This window comes from Crocodylus siamensis, chromosome 1, assembly GCF_052110815.1.
Source record: "Crocodylus siamensis isolate JL-2025a chromosome 1, ASM5211081v1, whole genome shotgun sequence".
NCBI lineage: Eukaryota > Metazoa > Chordata > Crocodylia > Crocodylidae > Crocodylus > Crocodylus siamensis.
The window spans coordinates 126,796,317-126,823,249 of NC_143395.1; the positions used below are offsets into that span (position 1 = coordinate 126,796,317).

General features: G+C 39.9%; 1 protein-coding gene across 9 annotated transcripts in view; it reads left to right on the forward strand.

Moving 5' to 3' along the window:
- Positions 1–26,933, forward strand: part of MAP3K4 (mitogen-activated protein kinase kinase kinase 4) — a 189,394-nt gene that overhangs the window by 114,365 nt on the left and 48,096 nt on the right. For all 9 annotated transcript variants that reach the window (XR_016441799.1, XM_090042504.1, XM_090042538.1 and 6 more), the window contains 8 exons: positions 4,728–4,970; positions 11,865–12,011; positions 17,036–17,193; positions 18,898–19,008; positions 19,375–19,474; positions 19,578–19,661; positions 22,802–23,068; positions 26,514–26,663. Coding sequence is in view for 8 of the 9 variants with exons in the window: in XM_090042504.1 (XP_089898630.1) it covers positions 4,728–4,970; positions 11,865–12,011; positions 17,036–17,193; positions 18,898–19,008; positions 19,375–19,474; positions 19,578–19,661; positions 22,802–23,068; positions 26,514–26,663 (1,260 nt within the window). In the remaining variant the exon portion in view is untranslated. The remainder of the gene's footprint in view (positions 1–4,727; positions 4,971–11,864; positions 12,012–17,035; positions 17,194–18,897; positions 19,009–19,374; positions 19,475–19,577; positions 19,662–22,801; positions 23,069–26,513; positions 26,664–26,933) is intronic.

Genomic DNA, 26,933 nt, shown 5'->3' on the forward strand with positions numbered 1-26,933 from the left:
AGTATGTAGGTCAGAGTACTTAGGAGTGAATGGGACTGAAAAGTAATTTTCATGATTGAAAAATTGGTTTTGAATATTTCTTTTTCCCTGGATGCATCTACATGTGTATTAATATGCTTTTGCTACTATACATTAAGTTTAGTACCTCTAATGTGAGGTTCTAACTAAATGTGCATTAGGCTGCCCTAGTGCACAATAGCAAAAGTGCACACTTTTTTTAGTTGCGCTTAATGTGCAGTAGCTTAATTTTCCTGCGCATTAGTATAGTTTTTGACATAACACTCTACTGTGCAGTAGGGGTGTGTATACATATGCTCCAGGGTGGAGAGTGGGAGGGACTCTTTAATTAGAGTGGCTCTGAGAACCGAGGAGTGGAGGACTTCCAAGATGTACTGGCCATTATTCTTTTTTGGGAAAAAATTACTGTGCTTCCATTACTTTACCATTAATTTTTCACTAAACTATTTCATTGCATTCAATTGTTGTCTTCCTCTTTTAATACCTGTTAACATGACTATTGGAAGAATCTTGTGAAACAGTGTTTGTAAACTTTTCTGACACTCCCAAATTTAAAAAACAGCTAGTTTAAAAAGAAAAAGAAAATGGTCAAACTGAAACATTGCACTTTTCTAAAATGCAATACTTGTTGTATTAACAGATTACCATTAATTGAAAGAAGTGAGGAAATGTTTTTCAATTTGCTTATTCTGTGTATCTGACAATACACTGAATTAATTCATTCGCACTTTTTTTTTCCAGTGTGACTCAGGCTGCTCTTTGTTCTGTTTACATGACTAATGTTTTATTATTGACCTTTGTTAATGTCTCTAAAGTATGCTTATAAAACTGACCATGGAAGAATATGTATACATACATTTTCAAAGAAATTTTTATTTTAACGACTGTGGCTACTTAATTATTTTTTCTTGTAAATCAAAGAAATGTTAAGTATTTTCTATATTTCTTTTAAAAAAGAATATAGATTTCAAATGTTAGTATAATATACATGTTTTATGAAAGCTGAATTTAATTTTCTGATTTGTTTTAAATTAATCTTGAGATTTTTATATAAAACATAATTCATTATGCTTTAACTGTGCTACTTATGACATTTCTGCAGATGATAAAATCCATTGTGAAAGTCATTATAGGATCAGGGCCTTTTAAAGATACAGTTTTCAGTTGTGAGTTTCAGAATTAGAGACCTGTGGGGAGTGTATGTGTTTACAGTAAAACATGGGACTTGGGTAGTTTATGTACACACAGACCAATATATAGATGTGTGTGTGTAAACATTTTAAGTGTCTAAAGCCTACTGAAAAATAAATGAAAAATGGGACTCAGGCATTTTATAGACGGACAGACAGGTGTGTGTGTGTGTGTGTATCTGTCTGTCTTTCTATAAATTGTCTGAGTCCCATTTTTCATTTATTTTTAATAGGCTTTGGGAAGTTAAGGACAACATTCACATAGGTACTAGGAACGTTAATACTAAGTGCTCTTAAGCCTGAAATTTGGTGCCCCACTCCTAAAATAGCCTTTCCAAATCCAAGTTGGACATCTTGGTTTCCTGTACTCTAAATGGGGAGATTTAGATGCCTAGGATTTGGATTCACAGGGATGATGCCAAGGCCAGCCACTAGAAAATACCTAAGAAGCAGAGGTCCTGAAATCCCACCTTTCTTTCCTGTTTAGACTGTGTTTAGGTGGTTTCCTGCAGCCCTAAATTAGGCACCTGTGAGATATTGCCTATGTTGTCCCTTTGTGTATAAAGGTAACTTGTTCATACTTTTGAAGACATGGCCTGAGGCAATGATTCCAGTGCCCACTTTTTACGTAAGAGCCCAGCAGCTAGAGCACTTGCTTAGGAAGTGATAAGCTTTGTTCCATTCCCTCCTTGCCTGGAGGGGTTCAGACCTGTATCTCCCACACCCCAGGTGACTGCCCTAACCACTGCACTGTCCACCTGAGATACCTTCTATACCTTGACTGTTGTGTAGCCAAGAGTGCACCTAGGTCATAGGGCCAGAGAGAAAGCAAGCCACAGAGTAGCTGACTCTGTAACACAGTGGGAAAGGGCTGTTAGATGGAGAGACTCCCTTGCTGTTGGGATGGGTTATGCTTGTTTGTTGTTTTTATCCAGTGACTCTTTAATAGGAAACACATGAGTTGTCCCTAGAGCAAGGTAAATACATGGAATTTGGTAGGAAGTCATGTTGAAACTGCCTTGGAAAGGAGCAATTGCTTTTCTTGCAAATAAGCTAGTCCCAATGAGCACAGCTTTACATGCAAGTTCATAAATGTGTAAAAAGATATACTACAGAATATGTTGACCCACCTTGGAGTTGTGATTTAGTGCAGCAGAGACTGGGAATTTTATGGACATAGTGAGTTAAATCCTGATCCTATTAATGCCATGTACAAAATTCCCTTTGCCCTCACTGAGGCCAATATTTGACCAGTGTAGTCATCCTTTTTGGGCTGAGAAGGAGTTCCCTATCTTTCAAGACCTTGAGTCACCTGAGAATCAACAGTTGATTGGCCGAAAAGGCAATCTCTTCTATTCGTCCCAAGTAGAAATGGGAGTAGTGGCTGGGACAAACCTAGAGCAGGGCTGTCCAACTTATAAGCACCTCGGGGCCACAATCTATGTAGGCTGCACCAACACTGGTCAAGTGCCTCTGGGGCCACACCATGCTATATAGACTGCCACCCACCCCACCTGGCCTGACATGGTGCACCATGCCACACACAAATACTTCCCCTGCACAGTGCTATATGTGGAGGCCACTTCCTCCTGCACCACCCTGGGGGTGGAGGGAGGAAGTAGAGGGAGCCCTCAGCTCCTGCTGCAGTGCAGGGAGTAGCAGCCAGGTGGGAGCCGGGGACTGCAAATTAACATGCAAGTTGAACAACCCTGAGCTACAGCATGGGGGAAAATATTGAGGTTTCAATTTGGATAGCTTGCTGGAACAAAGAACTTCTTTCCATCCTTATTTTCTGAAGGGTGGGGAATGGTATTGGGGGTTTGTACAAAGAATCAACATTATTATCCAATATATAAGGCATAGTTTTACTAATTGTGAAAGGCATCTAATCCAAAGAACGTTCAGCAGCCATTTTGTCCTTAAGGTGCTTTGTTCGTCTGGACAAACCCCAAAGAATTTTCTATCTTTGTGTTTATGTAACAGTTTATTGCTTTTTTAAAAAATCTCTTTTAGATTCTGCAGCTGGCAGCTGGTTTTGTGCCAACATTAAAAAAACAAAACAGTGGGTATGCCACATTGCTGGGAAATTAGTTTGACAGTCCTGAAACATCCTGTTTGACAGTCCAGAAACATCGTGTATTAAAAATAATAATAATAATAAATAAACTGAAAGCTGCGTTTGTCAGAAAAGATAATACTCTGAGGCTGTTCCTGGGAAACCAGAGCTTGCACGATGCAGTAGGAACAAAATGTCAAAAATGTGTATGTGGGTGTAAGGGAATAAACACATCCTTTTTTGTTTTCTGGTACTTGATGAAACTAAAGATAGAATGTTTAATGTTTTCAACTTCCATGGCTATGTTATGTCATTCAATCTGCTTTTTTATGAATGCATTTACCTCTCATTTTAACTGATGCTATGTAAATTTGGCACTAGAGAAAAAGGAGAAAATCATATGTAACAGGTGCTATTCATGTTTCTTAACATATTAGTGGAAGGTATAGGATAGAACAGAGTAAATTCTAAGGTCTTGAAGGGCATATTTTTTTCCTTGGTTAATGTACAGCTTAGGTTAACATCAATGAGAGTTGTATGTGTATTAAAAGACGAATGTTTTCTCTAAATTACCATCCAGTGAGTTAACCCTAGCAGTTCTGCCTAAAACACAGGTTGCCTGCAGATTTGTTCATAGCTTAAAAAAAATCATTATGTGAAAATATCTGTCTGGCTGGAGCTAGATTTTAACAGTAAATAGCACAAAAGTTTTAATGTATTATTTACATAGTCCAATTTCAGTTTTATGAAAAATGAGAACATTTGACAAATCTATCTGGAGGATATGCCAAGGTTGTGGGAGAGTTTAGCAGTGTAATGAGTGATCATTTCTTTGTAAACATTAATACAGTGGTACAGCTTTCATATGTCAGTTTTATTTACAGGATGGTAGCAATTTACCTTGTGGGGTTTTTTTTTTTTCAGAATAACCCACTGACGTAAAGTATTTTAAAGCCTTTTAAAAGTTTATATCTAGAAAAGATCTCTTAAGTACCCTAAAATGATTTGACTGCTTGTGGTTGTGTTTGTATTGGGTGTAATATTATTCTAGGCTATCATGAAAACTCGTTTTGTGAAGTCAAGGAACCTTCTGCTTTATTAGGAAAGCTTAATCATTTTTTGAGCTTAGAATGTAAATTTAAAGATGTTGACTGTCAAGTTTCCACATCTGTTTATTTTTTTCTCTCACCCTGGTAACCTTAGGTTTTTTGTTATTTTAATTAAAATTTAATCATGATGTTTCAGACTTTCTGGTAAATTAGAGCATGGTAATTTAAAAAGAGACTGGCTCTTTAAAAATAGTCTTTTTTATGCATGTTATTGTAAGATTTTAAGAATCAGTCCCTTCTTTTGTTGTTTGTCTCTTTTAAGAGTCAGTCTCTTCTGATGTTTTTTTTAAATGTTGATAGCTCTAAAATGATTTAAAATCCATCTCACAATATTTATAATTGTTTTTGTTACAGTTTTCAGAATTCCCAGATCCGATGTTGTGTTCAGATTATGTGCAGTTGTTAAATTCCCCACCTTCCTCTGAGCAAAAATGCAGTCCTGTATCATGGGAAGAACTGAAATCTATGGACTTACCATCTTTTGAACCTGCATTCCTGGTCCTGTGCCGAGTTCTGCTCAATGTTATCCATGAATGTCTCAAGTTGAGGCTGGAACAAAGGCCTGCTGGGGAACCATCTCTCTTGAGTATTAAGCAGGTTCGGTTCAAAAGCTTTATTAAAAATAGCTTTCTTTCCTTTAATTATGCTTATCTTGTCTATTAGTTGTTTTAAAATTTGTTTCAGAAATAGTAATACAGAATTAATCATTAAATTGCCTTTTATTGTATTATATACATATTGCATATGCAGTCCTTTGTTTACTAAATATACTTCTTGATTTAGACTTCCAGGAATCAAAACAGTTGATAAAGGATTATCAATAGGGGTGTGTGATGTGGGCAGTATTCAGTTCGGACTCTGCCTGTTTTGGGGGGACAGTGATTCAAGTGATTTGGATCACTTTCCCAGTTTGATTTGGCTGAACATGAAGATTCGATTCTAATTTTGAGAATCAGCGATTTGGCCATAGATACAGCTTTATATGTTTTTTCTGTGTACCTTCAGGTACCAGGTGTGGCTCATGAATGCTAAGAAGGTGGGGTGGATGGAGCGTCCCACAGGAGCATTGTTGGGGGGAGGTCCCCTGCACGCTCAGTGGCAGACCCAGAAATGGACCAGAAGTACAGTTGCCCCCCTGGCTTGGCAATCGGCCATGGTGGGACTGCAGGTGGCACCAGTCACTGAGTTGGGTGTGGGGTTCCCCCTCGCTTTGCAGTGGACCCGGAAGTATTTCTGGTCCACTTCTGGGTCCACCGCCAAATGTGCGGGGGACCCCCCCCCCCCCTTCCTCTGGCCCTCCCGTGGGACGCTCCATCCACCCCACCATCTCAGCGTTCACAAGCCGTGCCTGGTACTTCAAGGTATATAGAAAAAACATGAAGCTTTCTCTATAGCCAAATCGTTGAATCTCTGCTAATCTCTCTGAATCAAATCTGAGGCTTCTGATTTGGTTTGGAGAGATTAATGGGTCTCCCAATTCAGTTCAAAGATTCGGCTGCTGAATCGGGCCCGATCTCCTCCAAATTGAATCAGTGACCAAAGCTTCGTGCAGCCCTAATTATCAGCCTTTAATCTAAATAATAATGTTCCATTTCTATTATAAGCTGCAGGCCTTTTCCACAGTACAGTTGAAATAGTTTTGGCAACAGTTGTGTTGCACCTGGGCATAATAAGCAGGATCTGGTATAGGGGTGGGCAAAATACAACCCACGGGTTAGAACTGGCCCGCCAGGCAATTTCCCACGGACACCCACTAATTAATTGTACCCTTCCCAACCTTTGTGCCTCACTCCCACCCTCACGTGCAGAAGGGCCCGGCCCAGCTAGCATGCAGCTTCTGGGTGGGGCTGCTGCCATTGCTGCAGCAGCTGGGGGACCTGCTTGGCTTCCTTGGCATTCAGTGGCTCCTCCTTGTCTCCCCACTGCAGTACTTGCTCTTGGCAGCAGGTAGGGAAGTGATGCGGGAGAGCAGCAGAGGGAGCTGCAGCTTGGCAGGGTGGAGAGTATGTGGGGCTGGGGCTGGCAGAAGCACAGAGTCCGCGACCAGGGGGCTGGCAGGAGCACAGAGCTCAGGTGGGCAGAGGGTATGGGGGTCCCCTCCACACACTTCCCCCTTTCCTCCCAATGGTGCCCAGCCCTCACCACCGTTGGTAGCAGCAGTACATAGGGTGCTTGTTGTCCACAGCTCTAGCCAGAGCTGTATACATGGTATGCAAACACAAATTATGACAAAAATACTGTTTGTAATAAAATTAAAATATAGTAGGTGTTTGACTTTTAGCATATGACTTTTTTTCTGGTTCCGAGATGTCAAACCCACCTCCCAAAAGGGGTACTTCTGGGGGCTAGGGGAGTGATGTCTGGTGGCAAAGGTCAGGGGTTAGGGGCAGGACTTCTGGTCCCAAGATGGTGACCAGGGAGCGGGGTACCTGTCAAGTGGTGGGGCTACCCTTGCAGCCCTCGGCAGCTCACCAAAACTTATTAAGCCATCCTTCAGCTGAAATAATTGCTCACCCCTGATCTAGTATGATTTCCTTGAGGAATACATACTTGAATTTTTCTTCTACACTTGCTAGGTGCAGTGTTCAGTCACTGACTCAAGAGGTGAGGGTATGGGCTTCTTTCCTGTCTGCATACCCACGCCCACTCAGCTGTATTCCTTCTACTTTTCAACTCCCCCATTTCCATTTTTCATCTTTTTTGATGAACTCATGACCTCTGCCCAAACTTTAAAGTTCAATGCAGCCTAACAAGAAAAAATACAAATTAAAAATCAAGTCCCAGACCTGGTAACCAATTGATGCAAGCCTCTGAAGACTCCTTCTGTGGCATTTCCTTTCCACCATATAGGGATTCTTCCAGGGATCCTTGGCATCCTTGTTTCCGAGGACATGGGAAGAAAATATACTCTTGTCAACCACACTTAGGAATATTTCCAGAGATTTGATTACAGTGCTGGGCTCATGAGATAACAGGCAAGGCAACAAAAGTCACTCTTGTTGCAACCATATATTGATGACTTCCTTTCTAAGCTCTTTTTTATAGCTGTCTCTTTCCAAGGAGATTAGCTATTTTGGCAGAGCCTGAACTGGACTTCGAAAGATGCTGCTGATCCTACAAGGTGATTTCATTCAGGCAGACCGAAACAAACCATGACCCTCCTGTTTTAGAAATAGCCTTTTCAGGTTGTCGTCTTTCAGATATTCCAACATTAATTTCCAAACTATAGTGTAGCCCCAGACCTGTTAACCCACTGATTCAGGTTTTTGAAGACTGCTTCTAGGACAGTTTCTTTCCTCCCTCTAGGGATTACTCTAGGACACTGGTTTTCAACCTGTTGTCTGAGGACTCCAGTTGTTTGCAGACTATACCTAAGGGGTTCACGAAAGATGACTATGATCATTCAAAGTATGTGAATACTCACACTTACAATTCAGAGGGTTCCACACCTCCATTTGAAATTTCCAAAGGGGTCCTCACCTCTGTTAGAAATTTTTTTAGGAGGTTACAAATGAAAAAGGTTGAAAACTACTGCTGTAAGAAGTCTCGAGTTTCCTTGTATGCGGGGGCCTGGGAGGAAATGTCAGTCTGATGGGTCTTCTCCATCACATTGCAGAAATAAGATGGCATCCCATTAGTTTGTCTTCCCCTCATTCCCCAGCCTTTTAGCCAACAATTTCCACAGTTAGCAAGAAGTAACCACCTTCACTTACCTCCCCCTCCATTTCTTTAGAGTCCTGTGGAAGGACACTTGATGCCTGAAAGCTTGTCCAACAGCTTTTCCAAATATACAGTTGGTCCAATAAAAAATGTCACAAGAAATTCTTGCCTCTGGTTAATTAGTTCCTTAGAGAGAATGAACACCTCAGTAAGTATTCAGGATCCCAAACAGTATTTCTAAAAGAGTCTACAGCAATTTAGGTCCTTCATGACCTATGTAGATTAGGTCTGATATAACCATAGCTCCCAAATTCTTCAATATGGTCAAGACAGGAAATCCTATTTCAGATTTTTTTTTTCTTTTGTCAGGTTAGGGAACCTAATATATGTATTGCCCCAAAGTTCTTGCAAAAGATGCATTAAATAGAAATAGAAAGCATCTGTGTTGCTCAACTCCAAAATAATGCTGAAATGTTGGTACTCTAGTTGTCTGCTTCAGCTTGGCCTTTTGATTGCTGCTGCTTTCTGAATTCCATCTGGAATCCCAGTATAGAAAGATATTCCTTAAAAGATTTTAAAAAAAAAAGGGCACATTAATTCAACCTGGCTCTGCAGTGTCTGGATATATTGGGTGCTTCAGCAGGGCCTTTTGGTGCTTTTAGATAAAGATGATTCAATCAGCTATTAGATAAAAGCACCAGAAAAGCCCCTCTTAAGTGTGCTGTGCTCAGCACAGGAATGCACCGAATTTAAAATAAAGCAGTGGAGGTTTTTTTGTTTTTGTTTTTTAATGCCTGCAAGTAGCCATAATGCCCTAATTTGGACTAAGAGCAGATGTTCAGCTCTTTTTGGAATATGGAACAATAAGGCATAGGCATTATTTTTGTCTTCCAATTTATTCAGACAGAAAAATATAAAACAAAAAAGCCTTGATCACTTTGATCCTTAATGTTTAAAATGGACTGGATTTCAGATTTACCAGCAAGTAAATTCCGAGGACAAATTTGTGATTCTAATGTAATAAGAAGAAAAGCACCACCACTTACTACTTTACATCTTGGGCTGTCATGCCTGCATTCGTCATTTCATAAATGTCTTTTTTTGTCAGAATTTTTTTGGCCATGTAAGTTGGAGGCAGACGTCCTCTTTTGTGTCCGGATATATTTTGCCTTTCTTTAAAATCTCTGAAGAGATTATAGCACAGTTAATGCAGTTGGAGGCCTAATGAAGTCCCCTTGTAATAGATTGATTGATAAATACAGGTTGAAAAAACATATCCATCTTGATTAGAGGAAGAATCCCATTTCTTTTTCTGCTTTTAAACCTATAGGGTCTTTCCTGCCAGCATTTAGAGCCCATTCTCCTGGGATTCTGGCAGTTTCCCATGCTGAGAATAGAAAGTCTTTAGCAGTAGACATGTGTAAAAGGTTGCCCCCTGTTGGTCCTTTGAAGCATCAGACTTCACCATGATTAAGTGTGTGCTGAATGCCGTGGTTTTTGGGTTTTTTTTGTAAGGGCTTTTCTTTCTTTTACTTGGGAACCAGTGGACACTGCTACTTGCCTCGTCGTAGTTCAAATTAGAAAATGACTGGGAGTAGAGAAAGAGATTCCCTGTCTGTAATTCAGGTTTCTTAGATAAAGCACTATGTAATCTGGAGCTATTTTAGGCCACTGTCAATTGACACTGCTAGATTGTTGTTGTTAATTTCTTAATTTCAAATAAATTTGTTCTTCTTACATTTGTAATCTAGCCATTTCTTTTCCCAAGCATGTTTTACATGCTAAGAAAGACTTTGACTTAAAAAAAAGTTTTGTTAATGCTGGAAACTGGTAAGTGGTCACTGGGTGTGTCTACATGAGATGCTGACTGCACAGTAGCGCGTCACAGAACTAGTAGTGCTGATACACTACTGTGCAGTATTATTAGGTTACTGTGCAGTAGTGGCACTTAAAAGATGTTTGCCAGAGCTACTGTGCGGTAAACACTGTGCCAGGTGTCTGGAAACTACAGGTCTCTTGTGTAGATGTTGCCCACTGTGTAGTAAGCCTTGACAAAACAAAGAAATTTGTTGGTCCAGTGTGTTGAATGTTTGATTATACAATATCAGACCCATATAGAGATGCAAAAAGGTTCCATATATTGTTTACTGAAACAAGTAAGTAAATATACATAGCAGCTTTTTGGATGTAATTGTAGCATGGGACCTTTGCTAGATTAATGGACAGAAGTAATTAGATTGTTAGGGCATGTAATTGGGAACTTTTCAAATGTGTTTCAGTCATCTTAGGGAGAATAAACTCAGCTGTTTTAGTGGACATTCATTTCTGCCCAAAACTATGCATCATTTTTAAACTAGTATATTTATATATAGCAGCTAGTATAAATATATTTACATTGTATATAGTTCAAATATAAACTATAGTATAGTATAATATAAACTTACCGTTTATTCTGAAACTAAGTATTTGTTTCAGCTGATTGTGGAAATGGTTTTAAAATAGCTGTAGTGGTCAGTGATTGTGGGATCCTTTCTCTTCTGTTTGTATAGTACCTGGCAGGATGGGGTCCTAATCCATGACAGGGGCTCCTTAGTGTTGCTGCAGTATAAATTATGCAACATTTTAAAATTTTCCTGTCTAGGATACACTGTATCCTTTTTTGTGGGGGCTGGAAGAGAATCAGTCACTCTTGTCATATCATTTCTAATAAACTTAAAAAAGGAAAAGAAAAACCAGCTTTCCTCCACTTCCCTTCCTTTCCTTGCTTTAATCAAGTGGAATCACTGTTCAAGAAAGGTGAAAGAACTTGACTTAGTGAGACATGTTTCAGAATAGCAGAAGGCTGGGGATAGAAAAGAACCTACTAGCTCATCCAGGCAGTCTTTTTCCCAGTGCAGAATTTCTCTCTGCTATATACTTCCAGTGCTTTGTTCTCTAAGGGTGCCTATAGATGAGCAGCGAGCCTCCGTCAGAGGCTGCTCTGACATGCTGTAATTATAGCGCATTGGGGTAGACTTAGTTTAATCTGATTTAATTGAGTCTGCTGGAGCATAGTAATTATCACACTTCAGCAGCCTCCAGCGTCTCATGGATCAGTGTCCCCACGGTTCAAAATGGTGGCGGGGCACTTTATGGAATAAAGCTCATTCAACAGGCGGATACTGATACAAGAGAAGCTCCAGGTGCTTTAATCAGAGCAGCTTTTGGAGCTGTTCTAATGAAAGTATTCCTTCTCCCTCTCCCCCAACTCCTAGAGGATGTGTATAAATGCTGTAAAGCTCCATGTTTTGTAGAGCGAGGTATAGAATGGGCAGCCCCATTCATGTGCTTGCACCTTGATCAAAGCTGGCCATTGTTAAGTCACTTATTTGTTTGGTTCTTGGCCTTTTCTATTGAAACTGGCTGAAGTCATTAACTGCTGTTTTTCATCCATGGTATTTTTTCTTTTTTGGTGCTGTGGCACCTAAGCCATCAACTGCTAGCAGCTGTTACATTCACCTTATTTTGTTACTGACTGTCTGTGCATTTGAAACATTGGCCCCATGTCCAGTTATCTAACTACTGGTAGTAACTTATTGTGAGGGGGAAAGTAAGGGAAACATCTGTAATATTTGCTGTCATCCCTACTTCCAGTAAATAAGAGTGGCACAATAAAAATTAGTTGGTCTTGGAGAACTAGTGCACAGCTTTCCTATAGATGTATTTAGCTAGCCTGCAAAGGCCAGCAAAACCTACTAGTGATGCATATTATTTAAACTTTCAGTTCCTAAGCCCCAAGGAAATGCGTATAGCCAATTGACCAACTGAAGTTTGTTGCTTCTTCTCTTGCAGCTAGTGAGAGAGTGTAAAGAAGTCCTGAAGGGTGGCCTACTAATGAAGCAATATTACCAGTTTATGTTACGGGAGGTGTTAGATGACTTGCAGAAGATTGACTGCAATATAGATTCTTTTGAAGAGGACCTGCATAAAATGTTAATGGTAAGTTGCAAGAGAGAGAATTAATTGGTGCTTTAATAAAAGGGTTATCCCATATTTTGCCAATATGGATCTGTTATCAGTTTTCCTGACTGGGACACAGTGCTTCATTAACAACTAAACAGGAAAACTACTGGCTTGGTTTTAAATAGCCATATCTTTTCAAAGGATATAATTACTGTGTTACAGATGATATGGACAATTTTGTTTTTTAGCCTGTGGGAATTGCTTGCATTGTATTTGCTATGTAAGTCACTAATACACATTTTTTATGTAAATTGGTTTCATTTATAACAAAAATAACTCATCAGAAATAGGGTAGTAAATCGCATCAAACTAAAGTAAAGTAACCTTTTAACCAGGAGGAGGAAACAGTTTCCTGCTTAATTCCGGTGGTATTGTAGCCATCCTAGACTTCTGCATTATTTTAAATTTTGTATATTCATTATGGCAATAATTAAACACAGAAGGGGGATCTAAGGACAAACTGCTATCAACCAGCCAGACTTAACTGAGTTATTTTGCTTTTTTGGGTTTACTTTAAAATTCTTTTCCCTTTAATGTGGCTGGATGTCTTTTCAGTTGTAGCTTATTTTTTTGGTCAGTGTTTGACAGAAAAAGGGCAGTTCTAGCTCGGTTTTTGGTTTCTCATTATACACAGAGCTACTAGCACCACCTACAGTTAGGGTTATACAGTGGTTTCCATAATTTGATGCAGTTTTTAGTTAACTCTCCCAACTTTCAGCTGCTTGAGTTGAAATCTCTCACGTTTTGCTTCACTCTAAATTTTGTCAGGAGTTTGAGCAAAAATGATTTGGTCATTTCTGAGAACTCGATTAGGAAAAAATAGGTTGTTTTATCTGTGTTATACTTCTTTAACTGAGCAGTTGCACTATCTGTGCTTGGGAGCAAAAGGTTTGAAATTTTTGTAACAGAGTTCCCCTTGTGTGCGTGATGTACCTTTTTCTGTTCTTGTAAAAGGCTATTTACATTGGACAAAGTTTAGCAGTCTTTTAAAAAATCAGTTGCTTTGGGATGGGGAGTGGGAGTGTTATTAAATAAAGTTAACGTTAGGGCAGCAATGTATTAAAAAATACACGGTGACCAAAAGAATACTGGAGGTATATTAAGTATACCAAACATACTCTAGATAGTCTTTATTTTTTGGTTTCTTATAGTATTTACCTAAACCTAAGATGACCCTGAATTTAAAATGGCCCCTCAATAATTAGATTCCATATATGGAAAATTTATAAATTTGTTATAATTTTCCAGGTATAGAATCTAATTACTGGAAGGTTGGCTTAAATTCAGGGTCATCTTAGGTTTAGGTAAATACTATAAGAAAACAAGAAATAAAGACTATCTAGAGTATCTGGGGTGACCTGATGGCTGCCTATCAGTATATAAGGGGTCTGCATAAGGATCTGGGGGAATGTCTGTTCACCAGAGCGCCCTGAGGGGTAACAAGGACCAATGGTCATAAACTCCTCCATGACCGTTTTAGGCTGGACATAAGGAGCCCCCTTTACTGTCCAAGCCCCCAAGGCCTAGAATAGACTCCCTCCAGAAGTGGTGAAGGCACCCACTGTGGGCTCATTCAAGGAACATTTGGATGCTTATCTTGCTGGGAACCTTTGACCCTAGCTGACTTCCTGTCCCTGGGGCAGGGGGCTGGACTTGATGATCTCTCAAGGTCCCTTCCAGCCCTAATGTCTATGAAATCTGTGAAATTCACCCCCTGCATACTACAGGGACTGCAGTGACGGAGTGGAAGGGAGGTCAGATGAGCACCTTGGCCTCTGCCTCTCCCAGTTCTTCCCTCTGGAGCCCCCACCCCAGCTTCCCACCATCTCTGCCCCTCCTCTCACCCCCACTGGTTCTCCACATTCTCAGCTACTTCCCTTCTTTCTTTCCTCTCTGGCAACCCCTTGCTTTACTATCAGTCCCTGCTGGGGCTCTATTCCTTCCTGGATCATGCAGCACAGCATATGAAGTGTGGCCCCTGCCAGGCCATGCAGCAGTGTCAGCACTGCTGATTTGTTGGGCGGGGGACAGTTTCTACATGCTCCATTCCCGGGAGGAATTCCAGCCCAAGCTTGAAGCTGAGCTGTTCCTGACAGTAAGCTACAGAGGGCAAGCAGTAGCTGTTGGTCTGACTGGTTCGAACCTGGGCTCAGGACCACATTCAGAGTTGCAGCAGCTGCCAGCCTCCCCAATTCCCTACCTTTGACCCTTCTGCTTTGTACATGAATTTTAGAAAAGGGGCTCTTTTCTCCATGCTGATTTAAGAAAAAAAGCTTAGTCATAGGTTTGAGTAAATACAGCATAAAGAGGGGAAGGCAGTTCCAGCTACTATATATGACGAGATGACTGGCTCCATGGAAGAGCAGTGGATATGATATATCTTGACTTTAGCAAGGCTAAAGTCTCCCATAACATTCTTACAAGCAAGCTAAGGAGGTATGGCTTGTATGGACAGACTGTAAGGTAATCAGAAAACTGGTGGGATCATCAGGCTCAGAAATCAATGGCATTTTGTCTAGTTGGCAGCTGGTATCAAATGGAGTGTCCCAGGGGTTGGTCCTGGGGTTGGTTTTGTTCAATATCTTTATCAGTGATTCTGAAGATGGGATGGGAGTGCACCCTCAGCAAGTTTGCAGATGTCAGCAAGCTGGGGGAAGAAGTAGATGTGCTGGCGAGTAGGGCTAAGATTCAGAGACCTTGACAAATTAGAGAATTAGACCAAAAGAAATCTTATGAGGTTCAGTAAGGAGAAGTACAAAGTCCTTCACTTAGGACGGAACTACCCCATGCTCCTCTACAGACTGGGGACTAACTGGCTAAGCAGCAGCTCTGCAGAAAGGGACCTGAGGGTTATGACAGACAATAAGTTGAATGTGGGCCAACAGTGTGCCTGTGTTTTCAAGAAGGCTAATGGCATACTGGGCTGAATTGTTAGGAGTGTTGCCAGAAGATTGGGGGAAGTGATTCTTCCCCTCTATTCAGCACTGGTGAGGTCGTATCTAGAGTGCTGTGTCCAGTTTTGGGCCCCCCAATACAGAAAGGATATGGACCAATTGGAGAGAGTCCAGCAGAGGCCACAAAAATGGTTAGGGGCCTGGAAGACATGACTTATGAGGAGAGGCTGAGGGAGCTGAGCTTATTTAGTATGGAGAAGAGAAGACTGATGTGGGATTTAATAGCAGCTTTCAGCTACTTGAAGGGTGGTTTCAAAGAGGATGGAGCTAGACTGTTCTTAGTGGTGGCAGATGATAGAACAAGGAGCAGTAGTCTCAAGTTGCAGCATGGTGAAGTTTAGGTTAGATAGTTGAAAAAGCTTTCTTATGGGGAAGGTAGTAAAACACTAGAATAGGTTCCCCAGAGAGGTGGTGGAATCTCCATCCCAACCAGCCCACAGGGAATGATAACACAGTGTTTATCACCCCTAATTCTGTGTTTATCAACCCATTAAGAAAACCAGGTCTCTCTCCAAGCTCCGCTTAAACAGCTTTTCCAAGGAAGGACATTAAGCTACCTGTTGAGTAGCTCCAAAATGCCTGTCTTCCTGTTGTCTACCATAGCACGGACCATAGCCAGCACGTGGTCTGCTAGCTAATGCTGAGGTGTCTGTGTGAGGCAGAGGGGAGGGGGGAATAATCCCTGCTTAGCAGGGAGAAGCCAGCAGACTCTGCTGTGCCTGCAAGTTTGTGCCGAGCTCCAGCCAGGGAGCAGAGGTGAGGGGCCAGCCCTTTTGTGGAGCAGAGAACCCTGCCTAGCCCAGAGAGCATGCCAGGATGCCGAGGGAGTCTGGTTTATCTTAAACCAGCAAGGGGTCTGGGACAGACATTGCATAAACCGGTTTGAGCCAAATCTGTTAAGGCTGATGCTACATTCAGCCAGGTTTACCTCAAACCAGTTTCAGCCACTTTAAAACAGATGTATGTTCATTGACATCAACCTGTTCTGTTACAGGTTTAAACCACTTTCTAGCCCTGATATCCCTTCCAACCCTAAGTTTCTATGATTTTGTATGTTTGTAAACACCTCTCCCCTCCAGCACTCCAGTGCATCTAGCCAGATGTTGTGAATATCACTGAATGTTATATTTGCATATATATACATTATATTGATAGTTCAGATGATGGGTTAAAAGATACGTGTATATTATTTCTTTTGTAAATATGTGATAACTCTAACCTCATGCAGTTCCTATGTGCTACTCTAGAATTGGAGTTCTGTTTTTGTATTTACCTGAATTAAAAAAAAAAGGAAAAATCACTTGCTGAGAAGAGAGTTGTTTATAGTTTGGAAGTTAAAGTCTCCAAAAACTTTGCCTATGCTATGCTTCATCCTAGTGGTTCAGAGGGGTTTTCCCTACAACTGCTATTTCTGACTGCTTTGGCTTCTGGTAGCAGAACTGAGAACAAGAAGATGTCTTGTATGTTTTCTCACGGTTTCCCACTTGGCTCTCAGGCTGTCTGTGGGGTAGGATGTCACTTGACTCAAATGTAAAAGGAATAACAGCTGGACTGGCAGGGAAATGGAAATAGAGGATTGGAATTTGGAATTGGGGTACAGAGAGGCTGAGCTGGACAAAGAGACTAGCACTAGGAATGGTCAGGGGAAACAAATGATTTTGCAAGTTGTTTAGGTTTATGGTTTTGGTGGCAAATTGAAAACAGGTTGCTCTCTCTCAGACAGTCTGTCTGTGGGTTTTAGATTGAAGCCTTGGGCTGGATAGGATCAATTGTTCCCTCCTCTCCTGCCCTGCCACAGCTCACCAAAATCCCTTATTTTGCCCATCTTGCCAAAATAATTGCCCACTCCTGTTCTAGTTCCACCCATTGTACTTCATATAAAGAAGTATCTAGCACATTTTTGGCTGTAGCAAGGTGAAATGTTGCAGATGTGTTTTCCTCCATTTATGGGCTGTTAAATGGGATCTTACATGGGAATGAAATATAGGGCCTTTTGTTACAGATCATGTAACAGTTACAATCTAAATTGCCTTTTTCCACATTTAGGTTTATTTTGATTATATGCGAGGCTGGATCCAAATGCTACAGCAGTTACCTCAAGCGTCTCATAGTTTAAAAAATCTCTTAGAGGAAGAATGGAATTTCACCAAAGAAATAACTCCTTATATACGAGGAGGTGAAGCTCAAGCTGGAAAATTATTCTGGTAGGACTTCATAAATTACCCTGCTTATTCTGTCAATATATAGCAATTTAGAAAAGTTAGGCTCTCAGTTTGTTTTTCTGAGGACCTGGTCATTCAAAGTAATTTTATTAGCTTGGGGTGGTACATTCCATATACAGAGTTTACCTCTGCATGGTAATCATTTCCAGGATTTATTTTATTTGCAGAATCAGGGTCCAAAAATACAAGACTTGGACACAACTTCATAAAGTTCATAAAGTAGCTCTCATTATTTGCATGTTATATGTGGCTGCTTGTAGACATAAAGAGAAAAAAAACATGCTTTACTGGAAGCAGCGGTGTGTTAGTTCATCCCGGCCCTGCAGTGTCTGTATAGATCAGGTGCTTCAGCCGGGCTTTTGGCACTTTTAGCTAAAGCTGATTCAATCAACTCTTAGATAAAAGTCCCCCAAAAGCCCCACTAAAGCGCCCAATCTATACAGATGTTAGGTGAGTTGGGCCTTTTCTGGGCATGCACAGAGTAAAGTAAAGCGCCATTTTTTGGTTTTGTTTTGTTTTTGTTTTTTTAACACCCGCAAGCTACCCTTGTGATTTATACTATATATTGAGGTCAAACATTAACTTATGCTAGAAAAAGTTTTGGGCTTTCTAAAACTTTGAGAACAATTTGAATCCTTTTAGCTTGCATTGTTGTAGTTTTAGTAGGCCATTTGCTGCATTTAGTTTAAGTTAGGCCAAGTTAGCATAAGTGAGGCTAAGAGAGGTGTAAAAAGGAATGGAGTCACAGGCAAGAGAATTTTCTTGGTGAGGCCAGCCCAGTCGTAGGGCATTAGATGTTGATTAAGGGGTCACGTCGATGTGTTTTGGCTCAACCGACAGGATGATCCATGAACATCATCTTTCTGACCACATTTATGAAAGTTTTCATCAAGTAATGTTGTATGCCTTTGTTTGAGGAGGAGGATCAAAAGGGGCTCCATGCTCTGAGGTGGGTTTCTCTGGGAGACTTTGCTGTGGTTCCCATCTGCAGATGTAATGAAGACCCAGTGCCTCTTAGGCTGATCTTCTGGTAGAAATTCTTAGGATTTTAAGATGTAGGAATTCTGAGTTGTAAGACTGCTTATTTCTGTTTGGATCTAGAAGTATATCTAGGTATGTTCTGTGTTGTTCTTTATTTATTAACAGTAGTTTTAATTTGAGAATTTTACTAAAGTTTGCTTTTGTATTCACTCTATTGGAGAACTTATTTTGCTGAGAACAGGAGTCAAAAGTAACTTTCAAATCCTTAAATCTCCTCTAGGCAGTCCAGCTAGTGCTCTGAGTGTGCATATTTTAGGTAGGTCTGATCCTCACGTAATCGGTAGACTTTTTGTGACCAGGATGGTACCTTCTTTAAGTAGTCATTTGTCTGCTTTAGTCTTCTGCTACCTCAGCGTGAGAGAGAAAATCCTGTTGCAGACTTTTGCAGCACTTATGGTGGTAGGATCCATGTTTACGTGCTCCTTTAATAACAGGAGTAATCATTCCACCTTTATTTGCAAGTGTCTTTTTGTTCTACTTGCCTTACTAATCTTTTACTCTCACCTGATGTGGGGGAAGAACCTACCAGATGGTGCATGTTTCCATGTACAGACATGACAAATGAAGGTCTTTTACACGGGATGCAATAAGGTAGAGATACTGCTAAAATGAGAGTGAGGTTCTCCCATTTTATTTTTCTTTTAGTGATATTGCAGGAATGCTGCTGAAATCTACAGGAATATTTTTAGATTCTGGCCTGCGGAAGAGCTGCATTCGGGCCAGTGCTGAAGACAATACTGCATCAGAAGAAATTAGGTATTCTCCAGCTTTCAGTATGTGCATACTGTCATGATTATGCTTTTTCAGACGTATCAAAGACAAGCTGCTTTCCACACTTCATGAAGTACATGAAAACACACTGTTCAAATCATCTCAGTGGTTTTCAGTCTCTAGAAGTAATTCATCTTTGTTTTGTGTATTTGTGGGTTAATAGCCTTTATTACAGCTAAGAGTCTAAGCAGCAGCTTATGTAATGTTCCTTCAATTTAATTTTATATTCCTGGGACAGATGTGCCTGAACAATATAAGCTCTTTTCAGTTTGTGGGCCGTATGCTTTTTTTCATGCTATTTATACCATATTATATTTAATTGCCATAACTCCATTCTAATCCATGTTACAGGAGGTCTGTTATAGAGACCAGTCGAGCACTCAAAGAGCTCTTTCATGAAGCTAGAGAGAGGGCCTCGAAAGCTCTTGGTTTTGCTAAGATGTTAAGAAAGGTAAATTAATAATGGCATTGATCTCATTTATGAACTTTCATTTTTCTTTCTGTGCTAAACTTCCAGTTCAGTTCACTAACATTTGCTTTGTCATTATTATTAGGATCTAGAAATTGCAGCAGAATTCACGTTGTCAGCTCCTGTACGAGAGCTCCTGAATGCCCTGAAAACAAAAGAGTATGTAAAGGTAAAATCAGCTTAAAGATATAATACTAAAATGGTGACTGTTGCATCCAAAAGGTGCTATATGTGGTTTATGTGCATAACATAGAATCTGTTTCTTTCTCTGTATATAGCATCATCTGCTTAGCATTAAGTGGTGACAAGTAAATTTTTATATATCGTTTTTTATAACCACTGATATGTGGTTGAGCTGAGGTAAGCAGTCTCCCAGACTGGAAAAAGAGTTGAGTACTGAGGTTTGCATACCTGGATCTTGTAAGGTCAGTTGCCTTGTTCCCAGATCTCCTGTGTGACATTGGGAAAGATGCATAGTCTGCATTCCTCACTTTTCCAGTTGTGGAATATGTTCTTAAGTGTTATGAAAGAAAATGCATTGAACATTGTGTAGCATGTCGATACTGAGGTAGATGTGACCTTACAATAAGCATGCAAGCCCTCTGGGCCAGTGACAAGAAGGTCACGGTCCATGCCAGACCCTTCTAGGTAGTACAGATGATTAATAATGCTTAAGAAAAATGTCAGCTTGCGTGGACTTCAGTTGGGAACACTGAACACAGAAGAAATGCAGATTCAGGCATAGGATTTGTCTAAACAAGCTAAAAAGCCTGAAACAATGCATCCAGAATAGCTTCTGATAATTAGCTATTTTGCATTGTGAGGTAGAGTAGCCTAAACTGACCCCCCACCCCCAACAAATCCCTCTGCTGTTTGCACAGAATAGTTGTTGCACCTTAAATTCATGTTTGAGCTAATTCACTAATTTTCTTGTGAATTCTTCCTGTTGACATATTGGTGCATTTTAAACTAAAATATAGAGACTGCTGCAAGAAAGTGAAGTGGTTTGGTTCTTTATGCATTCTTTACTGTGCTGTATACATTAAAAATTATAAAATTCCTAATCTCTAGCCCTTGTACGAAAAAAAATTCTGATAGCACTAAACAGATTAGTACATGCATTTTAATGGCACATTTTAATTTTCTCTTAGGAAAAGCTTTTTTGCAGTAGCTATTCTATAATCAAATATAAAATATTATAAAGTTCCTCCTTGTTTCTTTTTTTAAATGAACCATGTTTTGGGTATTTAACACTTTGTACAGGGACTGACATTTTGGAAGCCATGTTAGTTTAGATGCCAATTAGTTTTACAAGAACTTTCTCTTTAAGATTAAGAAACAACCTTGTAGGCTGTCTTTGTCAGCCTGGGGGAAAACATTAGCTTAATTGTAAAATAAAGCCATTTAACTTTAAAATATTCAGAGTAGTTCTTTCTGGCCATATCATCCTAAGATTCTGGGATTGGGGTAGAGATTTGATAGTTCCCTTGATCACTGTACAGTTGCTCCTGCAGCCAGTTTAGTGTCCTTGGCATATGATGAGGGTTCCTTCAGCACAAATTTCCTCAGTGCCAGGAAACTGATGTAAATACTGTTCTAGAAAATAACTTATGCAAGTACAGCTGTGGTTGAGTGGCTGGGCAGGGATGTAACCTTAATATAATTTAAGGAATTTTTAAGTGATCTAATCATGGAATTATTTTTGTTAATGATGACTTACCCCACAGCTGCACTGGCTGGTTTGCAGAAGCTATTCATAGTAACTCTTCCATTATACAGAGAAACTAGTGTAGATAGGCCCTTAATAGGCTCTGAATGGAGTTTAGCTTGATCTTCTTTAGCAAGAAGAGTGCTGCCTGTAATTTTAAGATAGGACTAAGCATCTAAAAGGTCAAAATAGAGAGGGTTTAAAGAGCTCTTTTGTGAAGCCTGAAAAATCCTAGAATGATCATAATGAAGAGATTGAAAAGCTAATGGACAGAATCAGTTTTGGGGTTGAGAGGAAAATTCATTTGAATTTGTATAAATAAATGAGAGGTTAATTTTAAAAATGGAGTATGGAAAATGCAGTCTACCTGATTTTCATTGATTTCTGTGGTGACAGTTATTAAATTGGGGGAAGGAGCAGTCTCATTTTGTGAACTGACATGCTCAGAAATCCTGGAACCTTGACGAAGCCATTTAAAATGAAAGGGAAGAAATTCCGTTTTTATCAAGCATTTGAATAGTATCTTCTCTGGAGGTATTATGCTTTCCCTGTTACAAATCGTGGTATGCGATATCCATTCTGTATATTTTATTGATGACCCTAACTCTTGATTTGTTCAGGCCATTAGTGCCTGTGCAGCATATATTTAGTTCTCTGATAGAGGAAAGTTATAAATGTTCTACTTCAAGATCCTGAGTGAATTTTCCTCCCCAAATTTATATATTTTTAATGTTATCACTGAAGCAGAAAACTAATTTGAGTGTTGTGATGGTCATGGCTTGTTTCTTTCTTCCTTAAGTGATTGTAACATTATGAAAGGATGTTTTGTAAAAGAATTTTATTGCAAAAGATGTATGGGAAAGGATCATTTGAAATTCTTTGTGAAAACAGCTTTGTGTCAGAAATTCGAATAGCATTACACTTTTTAGGATGGTTAAGTGTGTGTGTTTTGGGTTTCATGGTCAGCATTGTCTTGATGCATGTGTGCTATTTTGAATTCTGGTGCTCATGTGATTAAAAGCTAGTAGGAGAAAAAACTCTGGTGCATATCGCAGCAAGATTGTTGTTCCTGGACACTGCATTTGAACACATGCCTGGGACTGCAGCACGTTGAGCTGTGTCAGAGCAGCCCCAGCTAGATGGAGCCAGGGGGCCTGCCAGCCCAAGACTGCTTTGACCTGGCTCAGTGTGCTGCATAAGGGCTGGCTGGGGCAGCTCCACACTAAAACAGCCAACCCTGTCAGTGTCTTCATATGCATTACTGCAGAATAAAAAACTCCACCATAGGGTAGTACTAGTGTTTACAACTACTAACCTGCGGCAGGGTTAATTAGTTTACTCTGTCCTAATAGCATTTTACAGATAGATGCTAAGACATTTACTGTGGAGCTAATTAGGCAGCTCCACAGTAAATATTTTGTGTAGATGTGCCCAATATGTTGCTATGCACTCCTGTTGTTCTCTAGTCTTAAAATGAGAAATTTTATCTAAAGCTGAAATACAGCAAAGCGTCATCTCACTTTTTGCACAGCATACTAAAAAGCAGGTGGTCAGGCTGGCCTACTAACACTTTTTTGACTCTCTTTTTATTTTTTATACAGGTGCAGATCCCTGGACTTGAAAATTTACAGGTGTTTGTCCCAAACAGTATTGCAGGGGAGAAATCTGTGATTTTGCAGTTGCTAAATGCGGCTGCAGGAAAGGACTGTTCAAAAGACTCAGAGGAGGTTGCCTATGAGGCCTACTTACTTATGACCAAATACAGTGAAAAAGACCATGAATCAGATGGCAGTTGGAGCATGTGGGAAGGACAGCCAGTCAAAATAGTGCCTCAGGTGGAAACGGTTGATACACTGCGAAGTATGCTGGTAGGTTTTCTCCCATTTTATGTAGCCTTTACATTTTCTTTGAATTGTTTTGCTGTCAGATTAAAAACCACACATGTTAAAGGAGGTATTTTTCTTCTAGGCAATGTGTTTTAACAGTATAATAGTAATTCTAAGCCAGTAAGTGGACAAGCATTGTTGCAAGTTATGTTATCTGTAAGTACATTATTGTATGGTTTCATTCCTAAAAGGGACATTTTCAAAATCGTGCCTTTGAAAAAAACAACAAAATTCTTTCCCTAGAAAACAGAATTTAAAAGTTACTTATACTCTAGAGCTGCTCAGCATCAAATATACAGTTAAGACCAGTAGCGTTGTCTTTTAGCAAAAAGCTTCCATGGCCTATGAATTGAAGGCTACTGATGTGTCCTTTTATATGTTGAGGCTTGAGGGCAGTAGTTTCTGACCCTGGACAAGTCATTTAATCCAAGTTTTCATTAAAAGTTGGGATCCTAAAATTAGACTTCAGTGGAAGTTACTGGGCGTTCAGGGGCATCACAGTGTACTGAACCAGCTGGGACTCCCTGCTCCTGTTGCTCGTGTTCCCTGATCACCAGAGCCAAGTCAGTTTTCCTTAGTGTGTTCTCCAAGCTTCCTCTCCTTGTTCCATGTGTCACTATGCTAATTTAGCTCTCTCATAGCCTGGTTATTTTACTTCCTAATCCAGCTATGGATGGCCTCCAGGGTTCTTGGGCTATGCCAGCCAATTAAGGTAGTTGGAATTCCTATTCCATGCATGTAATTACTGCGTTGACTCAAATATAAGGTGACCTTGATTGTAAGACGAACTCCAATAATTAGATTCTAAATATGGAAAATTTATGATTTCCAGGTATAGAATCTTAACTATTGGAGGTTTATCTTGAATTTGTCAACCTCCCTCTGCTGCAGCATGGAAAATTTAAATCTGCAGGGTCAGGTAGCCCTTTTGCCCCCCCAACTTCTTCCTCTAGGAACCCCTTCCCCCCACCCCCCTTTGTCAGACCCTATTGTATCTGAGCACATGGAAGTAAGGAGCAAATTTGAAAATACTGACCTTGAAATCAACTAGCTGTAGCAAGTTACATACAGTATCTGTAGACTTAGTTCATCCAGAATTGATGTATTGTACCTTTTTCTGAAACTGCTGCAAGTTTTAGCAGAGGTACTTCAGAAACACTCTTTTAAGTAGCACTTTGATGCCTACTTATATATAGTACAAACTATGCATGATATTAGTCCAAAGCCAAAAAGCTCATGATTTACTATATAGTTCATTGGGCTGGGCTCTAGCAGTATCAACAGCATTTTAAGCAGTGGTGAACCCACAGCCCAGAAGTACTCAGTATATGTGTATACTCCAGATACCCCCTTGAAGGATCCGTGTGTTAACTAGCCCGCCACTCATGACTGAAACTATGTGTTTTTGTCATGAATCCTGGGATCCTCCAAAAATTTATATGTAGATGAGGCATAGGGCAACCCGGTCCTGCTTCATATCATGGAGGGCAAGGCCATGCTAATCATATGTGCTAGGCTGAGAGAAGGGCTGGCAGAAATTCTGGGTGAACTGTTTGGGGCCCTATTTGGTGATGTCTGTCATACATTTAAGGCAGGTGAAGAAACAGGAATCCTTGGAAATGGGAAAGAAAAGCACAGTTCAGCTGTGGGAGTGAAGAGAAAGTTGAAATGTATGCATTGCAGTGGCTCAACATTACTTGAAAAGAGTTAGTGTTGAGGGGGATTGTGCTTAATCAGCACTACCATATATCTTATTCAGATGGGCTACATTAACCTGTCCTTTTGGTAGGTTCCCATTAACATATTTTGGGCTTTTATACATGTACAGGGAGCTGGCTCCAGCGTGAAATCTAGCGCATTGGAGCAGACTTGATTAATTGAATCTGCTGGAGCACAGAAATAAATGTACACTGACAGATTCTGGCATCACATGTATCAGTGTCCCCTGCACTGAAAAATGTCAGCAAGACGGTCCGCAACCCCAGCATGGGGGACGTTGATACACATGACACTCGGGCACTTTTAATTAGTGTGGCTTGCTAATTAAAGTGCCCCCTACACCTCCTGGAGCATGTGTAAAAATGCCCTTTGGTCTCTGAGTGCTGGTCTTGTATTGCAGTACCTCCAGGCTGGTGCCCGTTTCCTCCTGGGGGAGCAACTGCCTGTTTTATTTAAGGACCACACGCAAAAACAAAGCAGAAAAAAAAAGGTTTCCGTCAGCATATTTGCTTAATATGGGCCATGTACCTTATAGTCATGCTCAGAGTTGACTGCATTTAATCAACTTCATAGTCGGTTTCCATTACTGTGCACATGCTGCTTTTAGCAGTAGTTCAAATTAGGCAGTGTAGTTAATGAGGTTTTCTTGTATGCAAATGTAAGAGAAGGGTTTTTTCCCCCATCCTGATTGGGGGGGACCTTATCTTGTATTTGACAGTTATATATTCAATTGAATATTTTTGTAGTATACAGATATGTTGCTTCCTGTTTGCTAATTCTACAAATGGAATAGTGATAACTAGTTTCTGATAATTTTTCTTTTAACAATACTCTAAAATATTGTCAGGTTTTAGTAAAGTTAACATTTCTTTGAGAAAACGAAAATAAGACAATTTCCTGATTTGGAAATTGTTCTTCACCTAAATAGGTACCTAAAATGCATTGATATGTTGATATGCTTTAAACTAAGTAGTAAAATGAAAAAGAGATCTTATTTTGCAGTAGTAAACATTTGGGTGAACTTGGTCTTAAAAATCTGTTTTAATAATTCATTACAACTGGGTTTTTGAAGTTTGTAATTAACACAGCTTTAACTTTGAATTGTGGCCTTATTTTTGCACTGGGGCTGTCCATTATTCTGTATATACCTATATATTTTCCTGAAATGCTAAGCTGATTTTAAGGTATATTTATATTTTAGGAAGTCAGAGTCACAACATCTAGTTTAATCCATATTTTTACCTGTTCTGAAAAAGATTGTATACGTTGTTGAAATCTCTTCTACAGCGTGGATGAAGAATTTGTTTAAGGCTTTTATTAGAGTTCTGTTTTAGGTGACAATGCATTTATTTTCCTCGGAGGTTAACTTTTCAGATGTTATGAGCATTTTTTTTGCCACATTCCCCAAGCTTCTGAAAGCTGAGCCTCCCTTTAGAATCTAAATATTTTCTGTCCTTAAAATCATGTCTGTATGTCATTATATTTTCATCCATTTAAATTTATACATCACCTGCATATTAGTAATAGCTAATTGCCAGGGTCAGCTCTTTTTGGTAAACCGAGTAGCCTTACACATAGTGTTCTGGGATTCATAAAATTCTTGAGAATTAATCAGATTCCCCTTATGGGATGGCCCTTTCATAAAGATGTTTCCCACAGCCTATTTATTTGTAAGAACTTGGCAGTATGTTCAGTCTTGTATTCCTAGGTTGATAACCTCCTCCTTGTAGTCATGCAATCTGCACATCTTGTGAGTCAAAGAAAAGCTTTCCAACAGTCTATTGAAGGGCTCGTATCTTTACATCATGAACAGACATCCAGCCAATCTGTGATTGCCAAAGCCTTGCAGCAGTTAAAGGTATGCAGCAATCTAATTTATCTCTGTTGTGATTGTTGTTTTTATCAATGAAGGAGGTAAAAATGATATGAATGAGGATGAGATCAACGGGATAACAAAATGGTACTTTGCACATGTAGCTTGTTGAAAGTGATTGTAGGTCACATTTTAGTTCGTTCTCCACTGTTCTCTCTTGCATTTCTTGTAATGTATCTTTTGAACATTCTTTTGCAGTTTTTAAGTGGACTAAAACTTAAAATCAGAAATTGGCTGAAGGGCATATAGAAAAGC